At 43.8% G+C, this 26,764-nt stretch overlaps 1 protein-coding gene across 15 annotated transcripts in view; it reads right to left on the reverse strand.

The window, feature by feature from the left end:
- ADD3 (adducin 3) overlaps positions 1 to 26,764 on the reverse strand; it is a 197,559-nt gene that overhangs the window by 9,029 nt on the left and 161,766 nt on the right. For all 15 annotated transcript variants that reach the window (XM_048856060.2, XM_048856055.2, XM_048856064.2 and 12 more), the window contains 7 exons: positions 26,609 to 26,752; positions 26,421 to 26,519; positions 23,891 to 24,073; positions 21,503 to 21,760; positions 20,101 to 20,220; positions 18,707 to 18,796; positions 6,286 to 6,409 (listed from right to left, as the gene is read on the reverse strand). In XM_048856060.2, coding sequence (XP_048712017.2) covers positions 6,286 to 6,409; positions 18,707 to 18,796; positions 20,101 to 20,220; positions 21,503 to 21,760; positions 23,891 to 24,073; positions 26,421 to 26,519; positions 26,609 to 26,752 — 1,018 coding nt within the window. The remainder of the gene's footprint in view (positions 1 to 6,285; positions 6,410 to 18,706; positions 18,797 to 20,100; positions 20,221 to 21,502; positions 21,761 to 23,890; positions 24,074 to 26,420; positions 26,520 to 26,608; positions 26,753 to 26,764) is intronic.

The raw sequence follows: 26,764 nt of genomic DNA on the forward strand, positions 1-26,764 counted from the left end.
GGCATAAGAAAACCAACTTCGGCCACTCGCGGAGCTATGCCCGCTGCAGAGGTAGGGATGTAGTGCTGACCACACCAGCACTTGTGTCGGCGTAACTTATGTTGCTCAGGGGGGTGTTTTATTCACACCCCTAAGCAATATAAATTCTGCTGACATAAACTGTAGTATAGACATAGCCTGAGCCCTGGTTTACACTAGGACTTCAGGTCAAATTTAGCAGCGTTAAATCAATGTAAACCTGCACCCGTCCACACGATGAAGCCCTTTTTTCCCCGACTTAAAGGGCTCTTAAAATCGATTTCCTTACTCCACCCCTGACAAGTGGATTAGCGCTTAAATCGGCCTTGCCGGGTCGAATTTGGGGTACTGTGGACACAATTCGACGGTATTGGCCTCCGGGAGCTATCCCAGAGTGCTCCATTGTGACCGCTCTGGACAGCACTCTCAACTCAGATGCACTGGCCAGGTAGACAGGAAAAGAACCGTGAACTTTTGAATCTCATTTCCGGAGACTGCGGGAACTGTGGGATAGCTACCCACAGTGCAACACTCCGGAAGTCGACGCTTGCCTCAGTACTGTGGAAAGACTCCACCGAGTTAATGCACTTAATACACTTAGAGCATTTTCTGTGGGGACACACACACTCGAATATATAAAAATGATTTCTAAAAAAACAACTTCTATAAATTCGACCTAATTTCGTAGTGTGGACATAAACTAATTCAAGAGGTGGAGAACCATAAGGTCAAAAACCCTACGGTGAATAGTACCCATGTAAAAGAAAACCAGAGTATAATTTAGGGCTGTCAATTAATTGCAGTTAACTCACGTGATTAACTCAAAAAATTAATCAGGATTAAAAAAATTAATTGGGATTAATCGCCGTTTTAATCGCACTGCTAAACAATAGAATACCAATTGAAATGTATTAAATATTTTGGATGTTTTTCTACATTTTCATATGTATTGTATTCTGTGTTGTAACTGAAATCAAAGTATATGTTATTTTTTAGTACAAATATTTAAAATGATAAAATGATAAACGTAAAGTAATGATAAAGTAAAAATGATAAACAAAAGAAATAGTAACAAGTTTCAGAGTGGTAGCCGTGTTAGTCTGTAGAACGAGGAGTACTTGTGGCACCTTAGAGACTAACAAATTTATTTGGGCTTAAGCTTTCGTGGGCTAAAACCCACTTCATCAGATGCATGCAGTGGAAAATACAATAGGAAAATATATAAATATTTATATATTTTCCTATTGTATTTTCCACTGCATGCATCTGATGTATAGATACACACACACACACAGACAGAACATGAAAAAATAATTCACCTCATACAAGTACTGTAGTGCAATCTCTGTGGTGAAAGTTACTTACAAATGTAGATTTTTTTTTTGGTTACATAACTGCACCCAAAAACAAAACAATGGAAAACTTTAGCGCCTACAAGTCCACACAGTCCTACTTCTCGTTCAGCCAATCGCTAAGACTAACAAGTTTGTTCAGATTTACAGGAGATAATGCTGCCCTCTTCTTATTTATAATGTCACCTGAAAGTGAGAACAGGCATTTGCATGGCACTTTTGTAGCTGGCATTGCAAGGTATTTACGTACCAGATATACTAAACATTTCTATGCCCCTTCATGCTTTGGCCACCATTCCAGAGGACATACTTCCATGGCGATGACGCTTGTTAAAAAAATGTGTTAATTAAATTTTGACTGAACTCTTTGGAGGAGAATTGTATGTCCCCTGCTCTGTTTTACCCGCATTCTGCCATATAACAGTCTCAGATGATGACCCAGCACATGTTGTTCATTTTAAGAACACTTTCACTGCAGATTTCACAAAAGGCAAAGAAGGTAACAATGTGAGATTTCTAAAGATAGCTACAGCACACGACCCAAGGTTGAAGAATCTGAAGTGCCTTCCAAAATCTGAGAGGGACGAGGTGTGGAGCATGCTTTCAGAAGTTTTAAAAGAGCAACACTCTGATGCAGAAGCTAAAGACCGAACCACCAAAAAAGAAAGATCAATCTTCTGCTGGTGGCACCTGACTCAGCTAATGAAAATGAACATGTGGGGTGTCCACACATGTGGACACATGTCCACACATGTGGGGTGTCCACACTGCTTTGGATTGTTATCAAGCAGAACTCATCATCAGCATGGACGCATGTCCCTTGGAATGGTGGTTGAAGCATGAAAGGACATATGAATCTTTAGCGCATCTGGCATGTAAATATCTTGCGATGCTGGCTATAACAGTGCCATGCAAATGCCTGTTCTCACTTTCAGGTGTCATTGTAAACAAGAAGTGGGCAGCATTATCTCCTGCAAATGTAAACAAACTTGTTTGTCTGAGCGATTGGCTGAACAATAAGTAGGACATGCAAGTTCTAAAATTTTACATTGTTTTATTTTTGAATACAGTTTTTTGATACACAATTCTACATTTGGAAGTTCAACTCTCATGATAAAGAGATTGCACTACAGTACTTGTATTAGGTGAACTGAAAAATACTATTTCTTTAGTTTTTTACTGTGAAAATATTTGTAATCAAAAATAAATATAAAGTGAGCACTGTACACTTTGTATTCTGTGTTGTAACTGAAATCAATATATTTGAAAATGTAGAAAACATCCAAAAATATTTAAATAAATGGTATTCTATTTTTTTTAATCATGCAATTAATCGCAATTAATTTTTTTAATTGCTTGACAGTCCTAGTATAATTTAAACCCTAGTCCTGACCCAGATATTACCTGAGGTGTCCAAGATATTCCTATGCCCTAACTAGGCTTCCCTGGAAGAGGAGTTTCAGTAAAGTAGGGAAAAAAAATCCCGCTTTTTGTGTGTGTTTTTGTTCAAAGAACTCAGCTTCATCTAGCTGGGACCCCACAGGAATGGTACCTAACATAGATCTGAAGATACCATTGATTTAGTCTGGAACCGTGCCTCCTATGCCACAGAGACCTACTCTACACAGTACTAGGGGATAAGGAGAGAAGACTATTCTGGAGACAATCTCGCCTTAACGGCTTCAATAGATCCTACCTAAAGGGGGAGGGGGGGGGAGTTGACAGGATCGGCGCTGACGATTATTCTGTGTCCTCTTACATCCTCTAAAGAGGATTGACTCTTAGTGTTGTGGCCACACAGATATAACGTAAATGATTGATCCAACAGGCCCAGATCTGAGGATGCCCTCTCCTATTCAAGACCCCACTTGGCTGTTAAAAGGAAAGACCCATCCCATCCCCAAGATCGGTGTTTGTGTCAGCTAGATTTCGGGGGTGGGGTTGGCACTGGAGTACATCATATTTTTGATGCAGCAGTGTCTATTATTGGTCTTTTAGGTCATTTGAATTTGATTTTTCAGATTAATTTTTATGCATTATAGAAAGAGTGTCTAAGCACATGCAAAGATCTTGCCTTTGCAGGGAGACAGAATCTAGTTGGCCTTTTCCATCTTTTATTTTGATGACTACAGTTAAAGTGGACAAAACCCCACAACTCTATATTTCAAAAGTCACTAGGAGTTAGTCAATCCCAATGTCACAGCAAGTAACAAATGAAATAAATAGGCATAGCCAAACTCCACACATAGAATGTTTTACTTATACCAGACCATATCATATTTGCTTTTAAATTGTGTTTTAGTTTAATTGTCCTTTTATTGTCAGATTCATACAAGAGAATTGTTCAGATAAAAATTAGCAATTAACTAACCTGCTATATTAAATTATTATAAGTTATTCCTTTCTAAACTTAACTTCAAATTTCAAGTCTCAATATTACAGTTTTAGGGGCTGCTCCTGCTCCCACTGAAGCTGAGAGTTTTGACACTGACTTCAGTGGAAGGAGAACTGGGTCCGTGTTTACAAGAATTAATACACCTGATTTGTCCCCCAACACTCCTGCCATCAGCTGTCAGTTTGAGTCTAGCACAGATGCTTTGAGGGGGTCATGGTAAAGTTGCTTTGCTAATGGCAGGGACTGACCTTTTGGAAACATACAATAATCCAAATGAACTTGATTGCTGAGCCTTTTAAATAAAAGTACTATTTTAAATTTTCTATTGTTGAGACATATCAATTAACAACAATAATAAATTAGTTTCCAGAGTGAAATGAATCTTTCAGGTATATTGTAAAATTTTTTTTTCTTATTATTTTGAGTGTCTAACATACTACTGAAAAGCCTTAGCTAACCCCCTTGGAAATTCATTCAGACAGACACGCCTTATGATGCACAAAGCTTTCAATGCAGATTGTAAGATCTGAGATTTTTCATATTTTTTCCTGATATAAGATGTATGTAATTCCTCTAATTCCTCCTCTAATTCCACCCTAGACCTTCTCCAATCTGTCCGCCATCCCTTGCACTCCACTGAAACTGCTCTCACCAAGTCTCTTATGACCACTCCCTAGCCAAATCTTCACAACCAGTACTCCATCCTCATTGACCTCTCAAGCTGCCACTGACATTGTCAACCAGCCTAATCTTGTCCTCCCCGGGGCTTCTGTGACTCTCTCCTCTCTTGGTTCTCCTCCTACCTTCCTAATTTCTCATTCCCACTCCCACTTTCCAGGGGGGTTTCACAGGGCTCTGTCCTTGGTCCCTGTAAAGGATTGAGGCCTATTTTATAGTGCCCTCCTCCTACCAGATAAAGGTTTGATCTTGCTGAGCCAGCTCACTCCCTAGGGGAATTCTGTCTGAGCTCTCACAGAATCCAGGGAAGCAGTTTCCAGCAGGGTTATTTGTTTTATTTTAAACCTTCTTAACAAAAACACCACCACTCATATCCATTCAGACTGGTGCTGCAGAGATTATTTTCCTAGCTTGTGGCTTTAAACGTATCATCGCCTCTCTTTCAATTCCTCCTCTGGGTCCCCCTTCTCTACTCAAACGTAAGCTACTTGTACTCACCTTCAAGGCTCTTTAGACACTATTCCACCCGACTGATCACCTCTCATTCACTAATTGAGGGGTCAGCTCCTGCCTCCAGTCAGTCTCCATTGCCCATGGGTTAAAATTTCAAACAAGCACCTCTGTGCTTTCTCCCATGCTTCACCTTACAACTGGGAGCAGCTCTCCATAAATACCCACTAAACTACCTCAAATCCTCCCTCTGCTGTGATGTCTTAAAAAAAAAAACCCCAAAAAACCAAAACCCCCAAACTTGATAATTATTAGGCTGGTGGTGTACTGAAACAACGGCCTAGCATGCTGATCAATACTGACTCATCGTTTCCTTGTACTCCCATCAGTTTGTCTGTATCCATCGGTTGTCTTTTGTCTTAGACTGTAAGCTCTTTGCAACAGGACTGTCTTTTGTTGTGTGTTTGTACAGCGCCTAGCGCAATGGGGTTCTGGTCCATGATTAGAGCTCCTTGGTGAGACTACAATACAAATAATAAACCAATAGTAATAATAATACTTAGAATATTTAAGTATGAGTGTTGTTTAGATTAATTCCTGTCGATGTAGTGCCCTTTCATTATCGTTAGTAATAGCACTTCAGTTAATGACAGACATATTCTGGTTTAACTTGTGGTTTGTTTGACTGGGGAATCTTTAAACATATTCTGACTGTTAGCTGCCCTAATTAAATAGGACAGAATGACTATTACAAATAAATCTGTCAAAGAAATATGACACCAATAGAGTGTAATATTTCAGCTGCTTTGGAATTATTCTCTGAAATGTTTCTTCTCTTTTGGATATGTTTATTACTACACTGTAATTCCCTAGCAACTCTCTTCTTTAGGATAGTACAGAATATCACATTTTAGTATCACCAGCTTCCTCAGTTCAATAAAGAAAATGCCTCCAATACAACACATCCAAGAGACCCAACATTAGAAAGAGAGTAATGGGATTCAGTACATATGCAGTAAGATGAATATCCTTCTCATTTCTGATTTTGTATATGATATGTTTAATCTACTAATTATAGGAGATTTTTTAAAACAACCAACCAAGATTTAATTTTGCCAGAAGCTGGGAATGGGCGACAGGGCATGGATCACTTGATGATTACCTGTTCTGTTCATTCCCTCTGGGCACCTGGCACTGGCCACTGTCAGAAGACAGGATACTGGGTAAGATGGACCTTTGGTTTGACCCAGTATGGCTGTTATGATGTTCTCATGTTCTAATTACAATTAAAAATCTCAACCACTTCATATATAGTTAATTATTTCAGAATAGCTTCCAAGAAGCATCCATCACAAACTTAACCCCCAACGTTTGGCAGTTTAGACCACTGACCTTCCACTCCTTGCTGCTTGCGCTCAATTGTCTTCTTGTACTCATCCAGTTCCTTTTCTGTAAGATCGCTGAATGGATTGGGAGGGGCTGGTGGTGCATGCTCATCTTCCTCAAACTGCATGGGCTGGAAAAAGAGAAAATCAGACATAGTAAGTAACAGAAAATATTCATAATATCAGTTCCTTCCTTTCCCCAAGGTTTGGGGACAACAAACCTACAAGTAAGAGAGCTTTATGGATGGAAGGAATAAAAAAAAAATAATAATCAAATGGGAATTGCCTCAATTAATAAGCATTTGCTTCCAAGCATATTATAAACATTTTCTTATTTAAATACTGTGGGTTGGGTATTAAATTCAAATAATCGGAACATTTACGTGTGGTGACTTACTTCAAGAAACTACTAGGTGAGACTTCCAGTGACTGACCTATTGCTGTTGATTGGCAACAGGCATTTATTGCTTGTTTATTTTATAAGATCTCAGATTAGCCACCAAAGGGCCAATTTATTAAATCACTTAAAGCATATACATAAGTGCTTTGGTGAATTGTGGTCCAAATATCTAAGTTATTTTGAAAATGCCATTTTGTCCATTTCAATCAATGGATTGATCTAAAGTCTCATGATAATTCATTTTTATAAAAGTGAATTTTAATGCTTGAGAAAAATGCCTGATTGATAGTGACTGGATGCGAAGGGTGGGATTTTCAAAAATGCCAAGTAACTCAAGACTATAAATGGCACTGACTTTCAGGAACTTGTACTCCTCGATCATGTATGCACGTTTGAAAATCTCACGCAAAATTCTAATTTACAGAATACCTATAGACAATGAACCATTGTGAGCTTCCTTCTTCCTTTCTCACCACGGTGCCCAAGCTCTCTTCTGTAGGGTCCAGCCCTAAGAGTGATAACTCTTTATCTAGTTAATATTTGCTCATTCTGCTGAGAATTCTAACAAAAGCACCACTGAAATGGGGACCTCTCTCTACACAGAGAGCTTAATCAAGACTAAGCCCTGGTCTACACTAGGACTTTAGGTCGAATTTAGCAGTGTTAAATTGATGTAAACCTGCACCCGTCCACACGATGAAGCCCTTTATTTCGACTTAAAGGGCTCTTAAAATCGATTTCCTTACTCTACCCCTGACAAGTGGATTAGCGCTTAAATCGGCCTTGCCGGGTCGAATTTGGGGTACTGTGGACACAATTCGACGGTATTGGCCTCCGGGAGCTATCCCAGAGTGCTCCATTGTGACCACTCTGGACAGCACTCTCAACTCAGATGCACTGGCCAGGTAGACAGGAAAAGAACCGCGAACTGAATCTCATTTCCTGTTTGGCCAGCATGGCAAGCTGCAGGTGATCATGCAGAGCTCATCAGCAGAGGTGACCATGCTGGAGTCCCAGAATCGCAAAAGAGCTCCAGCATGGACCGAACGGGAGGTACGGGATCTGATCGCTGTATGGGGAGAGGAATCCGTGCTATCAGAACTACGTTCCAGTTTTCGAAATGCCAAAACCTTTGTCAAAATCTCCCAGGGCATGAAGGACAGAGGCCATAACAGGGACCCGAAGCAGTGCCGCGTGAAACTTAAGGAGCTGAGGCAAGCCTACCAGAAAACCAGAGAGGCGAACGGCCGCTCCGGGTCAGAGCCCCAAACATGCCACTTCTATGATGAGCTGCATGCCATTTTAGGGGGTTCAGCCATCACTACCCCAGCCGTGTTGTTTGACTCCTTCAATGGAGATGGAGGCAACACGGAAACAGGTTTTGGGGACGAAGATGATGATGATGACGATGAGATTGTAGATAGCTCACAGCAAGCAAGCAGAGAAACCGGTTTTCCCGACAGCCAGGAACTGTTTCTCACCCTGGACCTGGAGCCAGTACCCCCCGAACCCACCCAAGGCTGCCTCCTGGACCCGGCAGGCGGAGAAGGGACCTCCGGTGAGTGTACCTTTTAAAATACTATACATGGTTTAAAAGTAAGCATGTGAAAGGATTAATTTGCCCTGGCATTTGCGGCTCTCCTGGATGTACTCCCAAAGCCTTTGCAAAAGGTTTCTGGGGAGGGCAGCCTTATTGCGTCCTTCATGGTAGGACACTTTACCACTCCAGGCCAGTAACACGTACTCGGGGAATCATTGTACAACAAAGCATTGCAGTGTATGTTTGCTGGCGTTCAAACAACATCCGTTCTTTATCTCTCTGTGTTATCCTCAGGACAGTGAGATATCATTCATGGTCACCTGGTTGAAATAGGGTGCTTTTCTTCAGGGGACACTCAGAGGAGCCCGTTCCTGCTGGGCTGTTTGCCTGTGGCTGAACAGAAATGTTCCCCGCTGTTAGCCATGGGGAGGGGGGAGGATTGAGGGGGTAGCCACGCGGTGGGGGGAGGCAAAATGCGACCTTGTAACGAAACACGTGCTATGTATGTAATGTTAACAGCAAGGTTTACCCTGAAAGACTGTAGCCACTGTTTTATAAAATGTGTCTTTTTAAATACCGCTGTCCCTTTTTTTTTCTCCACCAGCTGCATGTGTTTCAATGATCACAGGATCTTCTCCTTCCCAGAGGCTAGTGAAGATTAGAAAGAAAAAAAAACGCACTTGTGATGAAATGTTCTCTGAGCTCATGCTGTCCTCCCACACTGACAGAGCACAGACGAATGCGTGGAGGCAAATAATGTCAGAGTGCAGGAAAGCACAAAATGACCGGGAGGAGAGGTGGAGGGCTGAAGAGAGGGCTGAAGCTCAAATGGGGCGGCAGCGTGATGAGAGGAGGCAGGATTCAATGCTGAGGCTGCTGGAGGATCAAACCAGTATGCTCCAGTGTATGGTTGAGCTGCAGCAAAGGCAGCTGGAGCACAGACTGCCACTGCAGCCCTTGTGTAACCAACCGCCCACCTCCCTGCGCCCATGTCTGCCCAGGCACTCGGACATGACGATGACGGCTACCAGTCTTATTGTACCATCTGCTGCCACAAGGCAATGGGTTGCTGCTACTGTGTAGCAATGCAGTACCGCGTCTGCCAACACCCAGGAGACATATGGTGACGGTTACCTGAGCGGGCTCCATGCTTGCTGTGGTATGGCGTCTGCACAGGTAATTCAGGAAAAAAGGCGCGAAACGATTGTCTGCCCTTGCTTTCACGGAGGGAGGGAGGGAGGGAGGGAACGGGGGCTTGACGATATGTACCCAGAACCACCCGCGACAATGTTTTAGCCCCATCAGAGTGCTCCATTGTGACTGCTCTGGACAGCACTCTCAACTCAGATGCACGATTGTTTGCCATTGCTCTGATGCAGGCAGGGGCAACTGACGACACGGCTTACAGGGTTGGCCTCAGGGAGCTAAAATCAACAAAGGGGGTGGCTTTACATCAAGGAGTATTTCAGGCAGGACTTCACAGAGGGTTCCAATAAGAAATGGGGCACCTAAGTTATTGTTCTTATTGGAACAAGGAGGTTAGTCTGGCCTCTGATTGATACATGGCTAGATTTATCTTGCTGCACCTTCTCTGTGAGTGACTGCAGTGTGACCTAGAGGAATGAGTCCCCTAGATGGGGGAGGAGGGGGAAGCAAATGAGTACAAAACAAATCTGGTCTATTTCTTGTTTGATACACTCCATCTATCTTTTACATCTTTGGCTGGCAGAAGGACTGCATGCCATCCACATCTCAGGGCTGCTCCGCAGAAGATGTTACAATACGACTGCTAGCCATCCTCATCTCTTGCCTGCCCAGCAGAAGATGATGCAATAGGACTGCTAGCAATCCATATCGCCTGCCTGCTCACCATAAGATGGTTCAATAGGACTGACTGCAGGACTAAAGAGAATGACCTGGTCAAGTCACTCCAAATTTAGTCCCTGCACCCATGTCTGCCCAGGAGCACCTCGGACGACGATGACGGCTACCAGTCCTATTGCACCATCTGCTGCCACAAGGCAATGGGTTGCTGCTACTGTGTAGCAATGCAGTTCCGCATCTGCCAGCACCCAGGAGACATATGGTGACAGTGAGCTGAGCGGGCTCCATGCTTGCCGTGGTATGGCGTCTGCACAGGTAACTCAGGAAAAAAGGCGCAAAACGATTGTCTGCCCTTGCTTTCACGGAGGGAGGGAGGGAACGGGGGCCTGACGATATGTACCCAGAACCACCCGCGACAATGTTTTAGCCCCATCAGGCATTGGGATCTCAACCCAGAATTCCAATGGGCAGCGGAGACTGCGGGAACTGTGGGATAGCTACCCACAGTGCAACGCTCCGGAAGTCGACTCTAGCCTCAGTACTGTGGAAGCACTCCGCCGAGTTAATGCACTTAGAGCTTTTTCTGTGGGGGGACACACACTCGAATATATAAAACCGATTTCTAAAAAAACGACTTCTATAAATTCGACCTAATTTTGTAGTGTAGACATACTCTAACTTATTTTACACTGGCCACTTGACAGCGATCAAAATAGCAGGACTTCACTATCAACCCAAGCTAGATTTACATCAGTAATTTACAGGAATATGGAGTCTGAGTTATTCAGTCCTCGCTTATTACAATTCCTATAATAAGAAGTGTATAATTCCTCCATCTACACTTCAATATAATATATTCTTTCAGTTTTTGATTGTTCTACAGCAAGCAAACTACTCTCAAGTTCAATTTTATGAAATAAGAGATGGAGAAATTGAATGGTTGTTTTGTTCTGAAAACAGTGTCCAAGTCAATAAGATGACATTCACTTACACTACATAACAAAAGAAAAAAATGGAGTACCATTTCAAGAGTATAGGGAACAAAAGTGAGGAAATGAGCATAACCCCAACCATTGTGGGACAGCTGCACTCTCAAAAAATAATGACAGGAGATCACTGTCAGAATAAGAGGATTTTCCATGTTTATCTTCCAAGGCATGCAGAATTATGCATAATTAGGGCCATCTGTATAATTCAGAAATAAATACAATTATGCTAAAGAAAAATCAGAGGTATGTGTGCAAGGAGGTAAGAAATTATCACCACAGAACTGGAAGTCCTTCTTGCTCCTAAACATGGTCAATTGATACATGGTTCTAAGTTAATTATCCAATTTACAAATGCATTACTATAGATAGTGGACAGAAGTAATACCTGATTTTATTGACAAAGTTCATCTCATTGGTGAAAGAACTGATTAAGGACTATTTAGAAAAGCTGGAAATGCCTAAGTTCATGGGTCCGGATCTAATGCATCTGAGGATGTTGGCTGATGTGATTGCAGAGCCATTGGCCATTACCTCTGAAAACTCATGATGATCGGGGGAGGTCCCAGACGGTTGAAAAAAGGCAAATATAGTGCCCATCTTTAAAAAAGGGAAGAAGGAGAATCCGGGGAACTACAGACCGGTCAGCCTCACCTCAGTCCCTTGAAAAATCATGGAGCAGGTCCTCAAGGAATCCATTTTGAAGCACTTGGAGGAGAGGAAGGTGATCAGGAACAGTCAACATGGATTCACCAAGGGAAAATCATGCCTGACCAACCTCTCTGGCCTGTTGGTTAACAGCATAGTGGGCTGTAAACGTGCGCACTGAAGACCAGGTGGCTGCTTTGCAGATCTCCTGGATGGGGACCTGAGCCAGAAAGGCAGCTGAAGATGCCTGCACTCCGGTTGAATGGGCCGCAATCGCTGGCGCTGGGACCTTGGCCAGCTCGTAGCACGTATGAATGCAGTCTGTGATCCAGGACAATATGCATTGCGCCGAGACAGGAAGGCCCTTCATTCTGTCAGCTATGGCAACGAACAACTGGGTTGATTTGTGGAAAGGTTTTGTGCGCTCTATGTAGAACTCTGAGAAAAGGCCCGAGCCCTCGAAGGGGAGGTCTTAGAGGGTGTTCTGGACCTCTGGAGGGAGGCCCGATGCCTGGAGCCACGCTGACGTCGCATGACCACCCCCGAAGCAATGGTTCTGGCCGCAGAGTCAGCTGAATCGAGGGAGGCTTGTAGCAAAGTCTTAGCTACCACCTTTCCTTCCTCGAGCAACGCAGCAAACTCAGAGTGCAAGTCCTAGGGCAGGCGATCCTTAAACTTGGATGCAGCCATCCAAGAGTTGAAGTTATGTCTATTAAGGATCGCCTGCTGCTTGGCTATGTGTAGCTGAAGGCCCCCGGAGGAGTAGACTTTTCTACTAATAGGTCCAAACATTTGGCCTCCTTGGCCTTTGGGGCTGAGGCTCGTTGGCCATGTCATTCCTTCTTGTTGACTGCTGAAACGACTAGGGAGTAGGGAGTCAGATGTCAGAATAGGAACTCGTAGCCGCTGGAAGGGGCCAAGTATTTCCTTTCTACCTCCTTGACTGTCGGCGTGATGGGGTCTGCCATATAGTGATGTAGTTCGACTGTATGGTTTTTATGCGAGGGAGGGCGACTCTTGAGGGACCCTTGGGAGCCAGGATGACCACGGTCAGATCCTCCTGCTCAACTGTTTCTTCCACCTGAAGGTCCATATTGAGGGCGATTCTGCGGAGCAGCTCCTGGTGAGCCCTGTGGTCGATTGGTGGCAGTCCTGAGGCTGACATACCCACCACAGCCTCATCTGGGGAAGAGGAGGAAGTGAAGTGCTGTTGGTTGTCCTCATGTAGACCCCCCTGTGTGTCCCCATAGGCCTGAGTCACCACAGGGCCTGACGGGGCTGACACCACTTTAGGTGTCGCACTGCTTGGCACAGGCTCGGGCCTGGCATCGCTGGTTGCTCTTGGGCGTCCGGAGCGGCCTGGGGAGAGTGTTCTCCATTGACCTTGATGCATGTCTGTGTGGCGACCTGGAATGGCGATGCATGGAGTGCCTGGACCTGGAGGCTCTGGATATGGTGCCCTACTGCTGATAGTTAGGCCCATAGGGTCCAGAAGGGCCACTGACCCGGAGGAGGCCACTGTGGCTGCCGTGCCAAGTGGGATTCTCTGCTGGCCACAGTCCGACGTCTGCTACAGCTGGAGCAACCGGAGTCGGCCTCGGAGCCATAGGATGCTGATGGAGAGGACCAGGGCAGTGCCAAACGTTGAGTGGCCGTAGGGTGCCATGGAGCGGTGCCTGCCTGACTGGGACTGCGAACGGTACCTGGAGTCTTGGGTCCAGGACCGGTGCTTCTCACTCAGAGTTGGTGAGGTTGTTGGTGCCGTGCTCCGGTGCCAGGCGACCGATAGCATTGTGGATCGGCGTATAGTCGCCGCAGGTAAGGCTGGCAGGTTCGCCTCCGGTGCCATAACTTCGCTCTGGGTCATGGGTGCCGGGGAGTAGCGGGATGCCGAGCTTGAACGGGAACAGTGCCGTGAGTGGTGCCAAGATGGTGACCTTGAGCAGCACACCATTGCCGGCTTCCCTCTGGATAGCACCCTCTTTGGTGGTGCCAGAGGCTTCTCCCTGTATGGGAGGGGGTTTGGCACCAACAGCTCAATGAGGTCTTTCGCTGCCTCGAAAGTGTCAGGGGTGGACGGGTGTTCCAGGACCTCCTCCAGACGTTCGTCGGCACTAAATTTGCTGGGTACCGGACTCAATGGGGCCTGCGGTGCCGGAGTCAACGGTGCCAGTTCCAGGCTCGGGCCCGCAATCTGTCTTTGCGTGCTGGGAGCTTCTTTGAGTTGCTTAGCAGCTCTTTGGGGAGAGCACCCTCCTTCCCCTTTCTTGTGATGCTTAGTTGGTGCCGGAAAGGTTGACCAGTGCCAAGGTTGGCCGTGCCATGTCGGTGCCGATGATTTATGGTGCCTGGGCGGTGCCAGATCACGCACAGATGCCAGGGCACTTCGCACCGAGGAAGCTGGGGGAGGTGCTAGACGGTCTGGGGCTGGTGGTTGTAATGCGGCCTCCATAAGCAACTGCTTAAGGAGGAAGTCTATTTCTTCCTTGGTGCACGGCTTGAAGGCCTTGGAGATTTTGCAGTGCTCTGCCTGATAAGCCTCTCCCAGATATTGGAGACACGAGTCGTGAGGGTCGCGGTTAGGCATAGACTTGCGGCACGTGGTGCAAGCTTTGAAACCCGGGGCTTGTTGCATGCACCGCAGCCCAAGGCTGGTGCTGGAACTAGCTTCCAGACACCTGAATACAATGGTATTTAACTAACTGATAACTATCCAAGAACAACTCTACCTAGAAGACTGAAAGGCTAAGGGATCACTTGCAAGCGAGAGAGAGAGAGAACGTTCCAGTGCCGCCACGGACGGTAAGAAGGAACTGAAGGGGGGTCGGACCAGCAGGGTACTATAGACACCGCCATGAGGGCACCACTCCAGGGGGCTCCTCTGCCGCCCTGACGGGAGCTCCTAAGGGAAAAAAGTTCCGACATCCGTGCACGCGGCACGCGCACACCTAATTGGAATGGACATGAACAATCACTCGAAGAATAACTTGACTTTAGCAAAGCTTTTGATATGGTCTCCTACAGTATTCTTGCCAGCAAGTTAAAAAAGTATGGATTGGATGAATGGTGGATAGAAAGGTGACTAGATTGTTGGGCTCAACAGGTAGTGATCAACGGCTTGATGTCTAGTTGGCAGCCGGCATCAAGCGCAGTGTCCCAGGGGTTAGTCTTGTTCAACATCTTCATTAATGATCTGGATGATGGGATGGATTGCACCCTCATAAATTTTGCGGATGACACTAAGCTGGGGGGAGAGGTAGACACGCTGCTGTAGGGTAGGGACAGGGTCCAGAGTGACCTAGACAAATTGGAGGATTGGGCCAAAAGAAATCTGAGGAGGTTCAACAAGGACAAGTGCAGAGTTCTGCACTTAGGACGGAAGAATCCCATGCACTGCTACAGGCTGGGGACTGACTGGCTAAGCGGCAGTTCTGCAGAAAAGGACCTGAGGATTACAGTGGATGAGAAGCTGGATATATGAGTCAACAGTGTGCCCTCATTGTCAAGAAGGCTAATGGCATACTGGGCTGCATTAGTAGGAGCATTGCCAGCAGACCAATGGACGTGATTATTCCCCTTTATTCGGCACTGGTGAGGCCACATCTGGAGTACTGCCTCCAGTTTTGGGCCCCCAACTATTGAAAGGATGTGGACAAATTGGAGAGAGTCCAGCAGAGGACAACAAAAATGATTAGGGGGCTGGGGCACATGACTTACGAGGAGAGGCTGAGGGAACTGGGCTTATTTAGTCTGCAGAAGAGAAGAGTGAGGGGGGATTTGATAGCAGCCTTCAACTATCTGAAAGGGGGTTCCAAAGAGGATGGATCTAGACTGTTCTCAGTGGTAGCAGATGACAGAACAAGCAGTAATGGTCTCAAGTTGCAGTGGGGGAGGTTTAGGTTGGATATTAGGAAAAACTTTTTCACTAGGAGGGTGGTGAAGCACTGGAATGCGTTACCTAGGGACGTGGTGGAATCTCCTTCCTTAGAGGTTTTTAAGGCCCGACTTGACAAAGCTCTGGCTGGTATGATTTAGTTGGGGTTGGTCCTGCTTTGAGCAGGGGGTTGGACTAGATGGCCTCCTGAGGTCTCTTCCAACCCTAATCTTCTATGATTCATGAAATTTCTTTACTACAGTTGAATATGATTATGTGAGTCTTACTCATTTTAATCTCACACTCTTTTTGCTATCACAGAAGTTACAGGTGGAAAAGAATGATTAAAATACAAATATACAACACACATACATATACGAAAATAAGAACTAGCAAGAACAAACTAGACATCACACATTTACAAATACTTAATCATATACATTGTTGCAAATAGAATCATAGAATAGAATTACAGAACTGGAAGGGACCTCGAGAGGTCATGTAGTCCAGTCCACTGCACTCATGGCAGGACTAAGTATTATCTAGACCATCCCTGACAGGTGTTTGTCCAGCCTGCTCTTAAAAATCCCTAATGATGGAGATTCCATAAATAGTTTTTATTGTAACTGTATTAAAAATATATATATTGGGAACAACTAAAACAAAATTGAGAGATGACTTCTAGTGTGGCTAATTTTACATGAATTAGGCCAATGTTGTAATTTATCACATTGCTAATAGCTACAAATATGGTTAGCAGGATAATAAATTACTAATATGTACTACAGCTTTCTATTTCTGGGTCTGACTGGTTTATAAATTTAGTTATAAAAAAGTGAAAAGAAAACTACCACCCTAAAACAAAGTCATTGTACCCAGGCTAATGGAGAGCTACGCATCTATGCTGTTTTGATCAAGTGAAAAGTGACCATGCAAAAAAAAAAATAGCTGCTCGCACTATCTATGCACTTGGTTAGAATACAAGTGTATCTAATGTTAGTTTTCCATCTCATTTTAAGAGCTCACATTTTCCATCTGTTTACGTAGATCATGTGAGCTCTTAAAAGCCGCATCAGTAAAAATTATTCACTCCCTGAGGAGGAGATTTGGACCTATTTCTGCAAAAGAGTCCTCCAGTCTGGATGCTGGCCTGCTGCACTTCGCTGCCACATTGCTGACAGGTAGCCCCTCCAGCTAGACTGGTTACTAGTGTTGAGCTTCTGACAGGTACGTATGAGTAGCAAGGATATGAGGGGGTCCCATATCCAAAGAGAAGGCAGTAGGAAGTTGAACACCAAATGGATACTGCTGCGGAAGGGGCATATGTTCCCCACAGATATCTTTGCTTCCCCATTTTTCTACAGGGCAGCCAAGAAATCTGCGCAAGGTATGAATTCTACACTCCCCACAGGGCGCAGAATTCCCCTAGGAGTAAAGGGGGTTATTCTTTGTCATCAAGAGTAAACTGATTAGCCCTGTAAAGTAAATGAATTGAGAGAGGAAAAAGAACAAGATGTTGAAGCTTTCTACCATTCAGAACCTCCCCGTGAAATTAGTTTGAATTCATAAGGACATAGGAATTGCCAAACATTCCATGTAGTCCAATATTCTCTCTCTGACAGGGTCCAACACCAGATGCTTCAGAGGAAGGTTGAAGAAACCCTAAAGTAGGCCAATGACGGGCAATATATCTGTGATGGGGTGCCCAGGGTGCAACTTGAACTGTGGGACCACTGAGCTCTGTGTCCCCCAAACCTGGGGTATCCCTCTCATTCTGTGATGCTGTTGCCAAGCTACAAACCTCCGACAGGTTCTGCATTTACACAGACATCCACAGGCAGTGACACACCTGATTGAGTTACATGAACACTTTGCCAACCACTCATGAACCAACAATAGAGGCTCCAGCCAATTCCTGCCCCCCAGCCCTGCACTGGTCAGAAGCCTGGCCAATGTAAGTTCATTACGCAGTCTGCCCCTCCCTCAGTGTGGAGAGGGCACACCCTAGCCTTTGTAAACCGAGCTGAGATTTCCCAAGCACTTCAACCAAAACACCCTGCTTTAGGTAAAATATAGAACAGATTTATTAACTACAGAAAGACAGATTTTAAGAGATTATAAGTACCAAGCACAGAGATCAAAGTTAGTTATCTAAGAAATAAAATAAATTCACAGCCTGAGTTCTACAAACTGAGTAGGATTTGAATCAAGCAGTGCCGCTCCTTGACAAATGGGTCACAGATCTTCAATACACAGGCTAGAACTGCCACCACCCTCCCCAGTTCAAAGTCTTTATCCTCCAGACGTGTTTCCAGGTGGTAAGTTGTGGCGGGGAGTGAGGCTGGGAAGAATTGGCTGGAGCCTCTCTATTGGTTGGGTCATGAGTGGCTGGGAGAAGCATTCATGTAACTCAGTTGGGTGAGTCCCTGCCTGTGGATGTCTGTGAGAGAGCAGTGCCGGCCAGAGGTTTGTATCTTACCAACATCACAGGGTGAGAGGGATACCCCAGATTGGTGGGACAGAGGGCTCAACAGGCCCACAGTCCCAGTTGTATGCTGGGGAACCCATCACACTGTCCCACCATGAAGGATTCATCCTAATCACTAGTAGTTAGGGACAGTCTTAAATCCTGAAACATGAGTTTTTAGCTCTCTTCCAAAACTTTTCTTGTTAGCATTAGCTAGAATATTGCATACTCTTTTTAGCTATGTAAGTGTGCAATCCCTATCTGAATCTTGCTAAATTCTTGGCCTGAATGATGTCCTATGGCAATGAGTTTCACAGTCCTATTAGGAGTTATGAGTAGTTCTCCATTGACCTAGCTACCACCTCTCGGGGAAGAGGATTAACCTCTCCTGTTGCTGTAGTGAGAGTCTACACTGAAGCACTATAGCAGCATAGCTGCAATTTTGTGTTGCTGTAGTGTTTTAGGTGTAGACAAAGCCTGAATAACTAGAAGCCTCCCAAATGTATTTTTTTTTAAACATTGTAGATAAAAACTTGTATTGTGAATGACTAAAATATCTCCCAGATATAGTATGTCACATTTAACAAAAAACATTTAAAAAGAGAAGACCAAGCCTTCAAGTCTGACAGAAAGATTGAAAGAACCCATTTAAGGCAGTGAATTAAACCCAAGTCATGATGTACACTTACTGGACTAGGCTTTTTATCCACAACAATCCCAGCAAGTAATTGAGACTGTGGTCCTGCTGTCTTTAAGTCATATCGGTTTTGCTCACGAATCTATACGGAAAAAGACAAACTTTATTTGAAGCATCTATTGTACCTATATAGCAAACCCCTTTCTCACCATCAACTTTGTACGGCCAACGTATTGGGCAATGGAGCACAACTGGAGCACTGGACTTCGTATTGCTTTACTCTGGGATAAGGTGCCCCCTGCCTCTGACTGCACAGTACCTGCTGATCCTATGACTCCACTTCAGCACCACTAAAGATTTACCCTGGTCCCAACCCCAGCCACCTGCACCCGTTGTGAGACACCATGTATGGGACCCCGGTGGAAGTGAGCTCTGCAGAGGGACTGCACACCATTTCAATCTGCCTTCCTCCTTGTGAGGTAGAATCACACAGGCTCAGTTGCCAATGGGTCAATACCACGTGTGGTCACAGCAGTATTGATAGAATTTGCCCCACTTGAATAAATTGCTCCTTTCCTCAACCAGCAGCCCTGTCTACACGGCCACGATGCACACTGTCAGTATTTAACTAACGAAAAAAACAAACAAAAAACCACCCCAGGACTCTAGCCCAACTCTCTGAGACAGTAAGGCTTGTGAATCTGCCTGGGAAGAGAAAACTTAGTGTCTGGGACTGATAACAGTAGTCTAAATTAATGTCTGAGTGATTACAGGGCATTGTTCTATTTATCCTTTTTGAGGAAGGGAGTTGCTCCTTCTCAATCATATTCAGTTCTCAGGGATGGTAGTATGGCCCTTTAACCCCTAAAAGACTCCAAGGAAGTAAATCCCATAATTTCACAGAAACAGCATTACATGTCTAGCAAAATAATCAAGCCTGGGGTGGAGTTCAGGTCAGCTTTCTGAAAATGGCTGCTTTTCACATTCATGATATTTATTAGTTATGTACATTTAAAATAAATATTAATTCCCAGAAACTACCTATGCAACATTTTAATGAGTATTTCTGCAGTCTTTTGAGAAAGGGCACCTACAACATAGAGAGATGGGTCAGAGCTGTTCAGTTCAGATCTAGATTCAAACTTCCACTAAGTTTTGTGCTAAGCCAAGTGCTACAGTTTGGGGCCATCTCCGATCTGTCATTCCTAGCGTAACTGCTGATCATCCAGCAAAGTATTATAATCAAGGTATTATAATACAAGTTTTATTATTCAATTCCAATAGCATGTGGAACTTAAAAAAAACATTTTGGTAAAGCTAGGATGCTTTCTGTAAACCACTTTATTACTGTTTCTAATGATCACTTGACAGCCGACTTAGAATATATCTGGTACCTGTAAATAACTCAAGGTATTGTTACAGATTTCTTCATTAATCCTTTCTTACCTTATTCCTCTTTTCTAACACGTCACTTGGGTTTGTATTTAGAGGCACAAATTGGTTAGGATCTTCAATTTTGATTGGAGTTCCTCCACTAATCTTGGAGGAGTCTTCAGCTTTCATCCACTTAAAGAAAAATGTCTAGATGTTAGTTGGAAAAAAGGGGGAGAATGTGGCCATTGGAAAGAGCATGGTTTAGTGGTTAGGAGGAGGAACAAGGACTCCTGGATTTTATTAGCAGCTTTGCTAGTCACTCACTAAGAGATCATTGCCAATTTATTAAACTGTTCTGTGCCCCAGTTTACAAACTTGTAAATGGATGTAATACTTACCTCACGATATCCACACAAGGCAGGTTAACTAAATGACTGTAAAAAATTGAAAAGCTCACTTGAAAAATGATACAGAACTTCAAAATTATATTAATACGATTATGTTTAGAAAGAATTGCTTTTACCAAAAATCCTGTATAAAAGGGATAAAGACCACTGAACTTTTTATTCCATTTATGCAGCATCTAATGGCTCCAGAATTAGTTCTCTCTCCCTATTACTCTATTTGTATTATAGTCTCCTATCTCTGCTAATTGCAGGTTTCGTATTGGGATTTTTTCTTTTTAAGCAAAGTTTAATATAAGCCTGCCATTGATGGTATATCTATCAAACTAAAGGAACAGTGAAATTGGTTAACTACCAGCAGGTGGTGCTGCTGCTCTTAATCTTTTATGCAACTGGGATCAGGTGTATAGCAAATGGGATACCTCTACTAGGCACCGCTTTGCAAGAGACTTGATCTCTCCCCTAGCTCGTTGGGAATGTGGTGGAGGCGACACACTTAGTCCTGGGAGAAGGAAGTCCTGCACATCATTCAGAGACATATGTTAACAGGTGGCATTAATGGGCTCTAAAGAAAGTCCTGATCAGTTGTCTTTGAACAGAGATAGTGACAGTGACCTAGACCCAACAAGCACGGAGGAATTGATTTAGCTTGGAAAAAAATAGCGCTCCTGTGGGGATGGAGAGGCCCCAACATAGAGGGGGGGAAATGAGAGACACTGCCATTGATTCATGGGTAATTCTTTGTATGCTAGATGCAGTGCAACAACAAAAAAGCTCCCATTACAAGAACCAATAAGGAAGAGGAAAATCAATCAAAGAGTGGAGAACAAAGCTATCCCTTTTTCTATCACCAGAATTCCCCCAAACAGAAAGGGCATCTCAGTGCAGCAGCTTTTCCCACATTCAATCTCAGACAAGCCTATCTTCTTGTTTGCTAGCTTTTAACTAATTAGATGATCCAGCTAAAAAAGATTTTGTAAGTGGACCAGATTTAGTGATATAAACTCTGCATAATTCACTTTCTCTCAGGTAGAGTAAGAACAAGCCGACTATCAAAAATAGCTTCCTACCGTTATCTTAGTTCTGGGACTAGTCTCTCCATTCCAAGACTCCTCAGGCACATTCACTTTTAAGTATGTATTTGGAGAGTTCAGCCATCTTGTCTTTTCTCGCTGTTGTCTTTGTGCTAGGAATTTGAGAGGGGAAAGTGGAACTGTATCATCTTCGAAAGAAAAGGCAGTCACAGTGGCTGGGATCTCAACATCACTCTTGTGCCTGGGTTTTTCTCTGACTAGAGGTTGCCTGTAAGCATAGCCAGTTCTGTATCCCTGAGAAGGTTTAAAAAAAAAAAAAAAAGAGAGAGAGAGAGATCAACCAATAATGCCCAAAGAATAGGAAACTATGGCAATTTTGTACCACTGTGTATGTATTAAATGAACTATCTGCACTCATCCAAGCAAGAGATTTGGGGTATCCTTTTCCAAAATATTTTTCATTTATTGATTTATAAAAAACCCTTTACAGTCAGCATCATAGCAGACAGTCAAAAATTCATATAACTGCAGTTTTTCACATATTTGACAGTCTTTCCACTTCTCTTATGAACAGTGCAATCTGGAAAGATTAAGAATAATCTATAGAAGTTTATAATGGTCAATTCCTTCCTCCATTCAAGAGCCAACAAAGATAACATTTCCCTTCTGATGGAAAGTAACAATATAATTTGAGCTAAATTGACCTCTAGAATTCTGCCCTGAGTAAGGGGCAGCACAGAAGAAGAGCAGGGACCAAATGGTGACCTACAGTCATCATCTGATTTCTGCTTAGCCCTTGCTCCATTTGGGGGTGGGGGTGGAGGGTGTAAGAGGATGGACAGGAAGAAGTAAGTTCTACCAGTCCTTTTCCTGCCCCTCCATGCCAGCTGAGCCGTGTTGGCCAGCATGTTCAGTGGAGCCCCGGCTCCACCCACATCTCACTCCTGCCTACCAACTCCCTGCCCACCCATGCAAAAGGGGGAACAATTGCCCGGGAGAGATACCCTGGTTGCTGTGTTGTGACCTGTGATATAGGCAGTCCACACAGGAAAGCAAGGGGGCATCTAACCTCCCTGCTTGAGCACATAGTGTAATTCATGTCTGAGTCTAATACATTGCACTAATATGCGACTGGTATCCTCTTTTGCTTTGCTTTTACTTTATCAATAAAATAACTTAATTTGAAATTAATATTTTGTTACATTTTGAACAATTAGTATTGAACTTCATTTCTTCCAAGTCCATAAAAATTAAAGAGATAAAAACTGATAGAAGTTAGAAACAAACACTACAATTCATAACAAAATAAAAATGAAAGCTTCCAAGTATATTTACGAAGGTGATGATTGAAAATGTATGTTGTAGCAATACAGCTTTATACAGAGAAATTATTAACCTTTGTGACAGTGTCCTGACAGAAATTTTAGCTTAACCAGTTCTTACTATTCTGTTGTGTTAGGCTTCAGAAATAGAAAGCTTTAAAAAAAATATTTTATTATATATATATATATATATTCTGTCCTAAATCAAATGTTCAGATATGGGAGATATTAAATATTCAATAAAAACTACTTTTCATTTACATATTTCATTTTCAAGTTTATAAAGAAAATCAAAACAGACAATTCCTTTACTTAGGGCAGAGGTGGGCAAACTACGGCCCGTGGGCCACATCCAGCCTGTGGGGCCATCCTGCTGGGCCCTTGAGCTCCTAGCCAGGGAGGCTAGTCCCCGGCTCCTCCCCCCGCAGCCTCAGCACGCTGTGCCGCCAGAGCGGGAGGGGGCTGCACTGTAGGGGAGAGCAGGAAGGGAGGCTCACCTGCAGCCTCAGGGGAGCAGGCAGGCGGTGTGGGTGGCGGAAGTATGGTGAACACGGGCAGAGGACTCAGGAGGAGCACCGGGTGGCTGCGCAGCTGGCCGGAGAGTAGTGGAGCTTGGAAGGGGAAACCGCTGCTTCTCTCCAGCTGTGCAGCTGCCCCTGCTCCTCCTGAGTCCTCCGCCCATGTTTGCAGGGCTGCATTCTGAAAGGGGCTTTGGGGGGGGTTGGATAGGGGGTGGGGTTGGGGCAGTCAGAGAGCAGGGGGGGTTCCATAGGGGGTGGGGTTCTGGGGGGACAGTTAGGGGCAAGAGGTCCCAGGAGGGGGCCGGTCAGGGGACAAGGAGTAGGGGGGGTTGGATGGGTGAGGAGTTCTGAGGGGGGCAGTCAAGGGGCAGGAATTGGGAGGGCGCTGATAGGGTTAGGGTTTGGGGAGGCACAGCTTTCCCTACGTGGCCCTCCATACAGTTTTGGAACCCTGATGTAGCCCTCAAGCCAAAAGGTTTGCCCACCCCTGATTTAGGGCCTAATCCCACAAAGAGTTGAGGAGTAAAAGGCACCCAGAACTCTCAAGGGTTGCATTTGTATTGTTATAATTGTGTACCTACCAGGTTGTCTAGCATCCTCATGAGAGCTTCAAACTCTTGTTCCCCAACTTTCCATTTTTGTTGGGAGCCCATATTAACTCCACCTCCTCCAGCGGCTGCCACAGCGTGTGTGAAAGGCTTGTACTTCTGCAGGTCTAGTATAAGAAGATTGTCTATTCCACCTGCACCAGCTAATGCATGAACCTGCAACAATATACACACAGTAATCTGCTTGTTTATAGATAATTTTATGGGGTGTGGAATTCTCAGCTTGTCTGAATTTAATGGAAAAATTGTAAACATAAAATTGGCTACAATTATGTTTTCAGGTTACTTTTCTTCTCACTAAAATTATGACAACTGCATTAAGACATGCAGAGAATGATTCCTATTGTATGAATGACAGTATCAGTTAATAATTATGGCTCTAAAAGGAGTAAATGCAATAAACTTCAATTATTTATTAAGTGCTCAACAATGTACTTTTAACTGTAGAAGACAGAGAAATATCTTTAATCTTGACACAGATGTACCCTACCATTGGCGAGAAAGGCAACTGTAAGTCTGATTAATTACTTAATAAGACACTAACAAGTGATTTCTGGATTCTGCTTAATTTATTTAGTAATACACCATTCTCCTCCGCTTTGTGCTTGTAGTGGAAAATCCTCTTTTTCTCATCCCAACATTGAGCTCAAGTAACTGAGTTGGGCGTTGTGAATCTCCACAAGGACAGAGGGTGGAAGGAATTCTTCAATCAGACCACAGAGGATCTAGTGGTACCCACAGACTTTGCATCCCATTTCTATGCAGAGTAAGGAGTGATGGATCTGTTACCTTCCTGCTCTTCTAACTGTGTTAGCCCTAGTCACTGTGTTCAGCCTTGCAGGGAACGTTCATGGAGCTATGCTCTGTGGGGTGTACAAGTATGCACCCCTGGACACAAGCTCCTGAAGTTTACTCTGTCCACCATGGAAAGCACTGTTAGTTTCACATGGATGATCTGCATTTAGAGAAGACGGACTCCAGATTTGCCCTGTAATATTACAGATCCATCTGCATTTCCCCCCAGATTGCCTGGCTTTCAACAGGTTAGTTGGCAAAATATTAATGGCCCCCAAAATAACTTCCATTAAATGGTATCATGTTGCAATGTTGCTGTCATAAAAATAAAGGGAAGGGTAACCACCTTTCTGTATACAGTGCTATAAAATCCCTCCTGACCAGAGGCAAAACCCTTTCACCTGTAAAGGGTTAAGAAGCTAAGATAACCTCGCTGGCACCTGACCAAAATGACCAATGAGGAGACAAGATACTTTCAAAGCTGGGGGCGGAAACAAAGGGTCTGTCTGTCTGTGTGATGCTTTTGCCAGGAACAGATCAGGAATGCAGACTCAGAACTTCTGTTAGTTAGTAAGTAATCTAGCTAGAAATGCGTTAGATTTCCTTTTGTTTAATGGTTGGTAAAATACACTGTGCTGAATGGAATGTATATTCCTGCTTTTGTCTCTTTTTGTAACTTAAGGTTTTGCCTAGACGGATTCTCTGTGTTTTGAATCTGATTACCCTGTAAGGTATTTACCATCCTGATTTTACAGAGGTGATTCTTTTACCTTTTCTTTAATTAAAATTCTTCTTTTAAGAACCTGATTGCTTTTTCATTGTTCTTAAGATCCAAGGGTTTGGGTCTGTGTTCACCTGTACAAATTGGTGAGGATTTTTATCAAGCCTTCCCCAGGAAAGGGAGTACAGGGCTGGGGGGATATTTTGGGGGAAGATGCCTCCAAGTGGGCTCTTTCCCTGTTCTTTGTTTAACATGCTTGGTGGTGGCAGCATAAGGTTCAAGGACAAGGCAAAGTGTGTACCTTGGAGAAGTTTTTAACCTAAATTGGTAAGAAGCAGCTTAGGGGTTTTTCATGCAGGTCCCCACATCTGTACCCTAGAGTTCAGAGTGGAGAAGGAACCTTGACAGTTGCACTACAATAAGACAGCTTTCTAATAAAGGATACTGTCCCATGGGACAAACTCATTCAAGTGAACACAATGTGCTCTACAGCAAAGCCAACACATGATGCCTAAACCAACTTACTCATATACCCAGAGTGGTTTTGATATTGCTAATTGTGCACATACAAGGAAGTAAACAGAAACATGCTTTTAATTTCATTCTATAACAGAAACAAGTCTCCTCTTTATTCCACAGAACTTCTACACTGAGGTAGTCTATTTTTTGTCAAGGTCCAAATTTCTTGTTGGGATATTGCAAGGCTAAGATTCCAAAGAAGAAAATAAAAAAATAATAATGATAATAAGTAAATAAAAATATTTTGGGGTCCATTCAAAATCGTCTGGTAGTACAGATTTGGCCCATGATCCGCCTATTGACTATTCCTGTTTTACACAAATATTGTGTCTAATAGCAGAGATTCTGTTGAATACTTTGCAATAATGGAGCTTCCTCCCTATGGAGTCAGGTCTATCCATTGCAATAACTCGTTATGGCATAAGTATTTCCTTCAGAAATTAAATAACGACGAATCATCTCTCTTACCTGTATTTCACAGGCAAGCTGCACATTGAAAATATAGTGAAAGGCCTCCTCTAATGTCTCTCCTAAGGCTACCACACCATGATTTCTCAAGACCAGCAACTAGTGAATGAAAACACAAATGTTAAATGGTAGAAACTGGTACAGAACATGCAAATGATTAAAGAAAAACATGAATAAAGGTTGACTACCTTGCAACTTGGCCCAAGAACCTTCTGAAGCTGAATTCTCTCTTCCTGTTCATCAAGAGATCCTTGGTAATCGTAGTAAGCAACATCTCCCAGAATCAGAGCCTCCTGAGAGATTGGAAGGATACCACACTTCATAGATGAAACCTGTTTCAAACA

Source organism: Caretta caretta, chromosome 7, assembly GCF_965140235.1.
Source record: "Caretta caretta isolate rCarCar2 chromosome 7, rCarCar1.hap1, whole genome shotgun sequence".
Classification (NCBI taxonomy): domain Eukaryota; kingdom Metazoa; phylum Chordata; order Testudines; family Cheloniidae; genus Caretta; species Caretta caretta.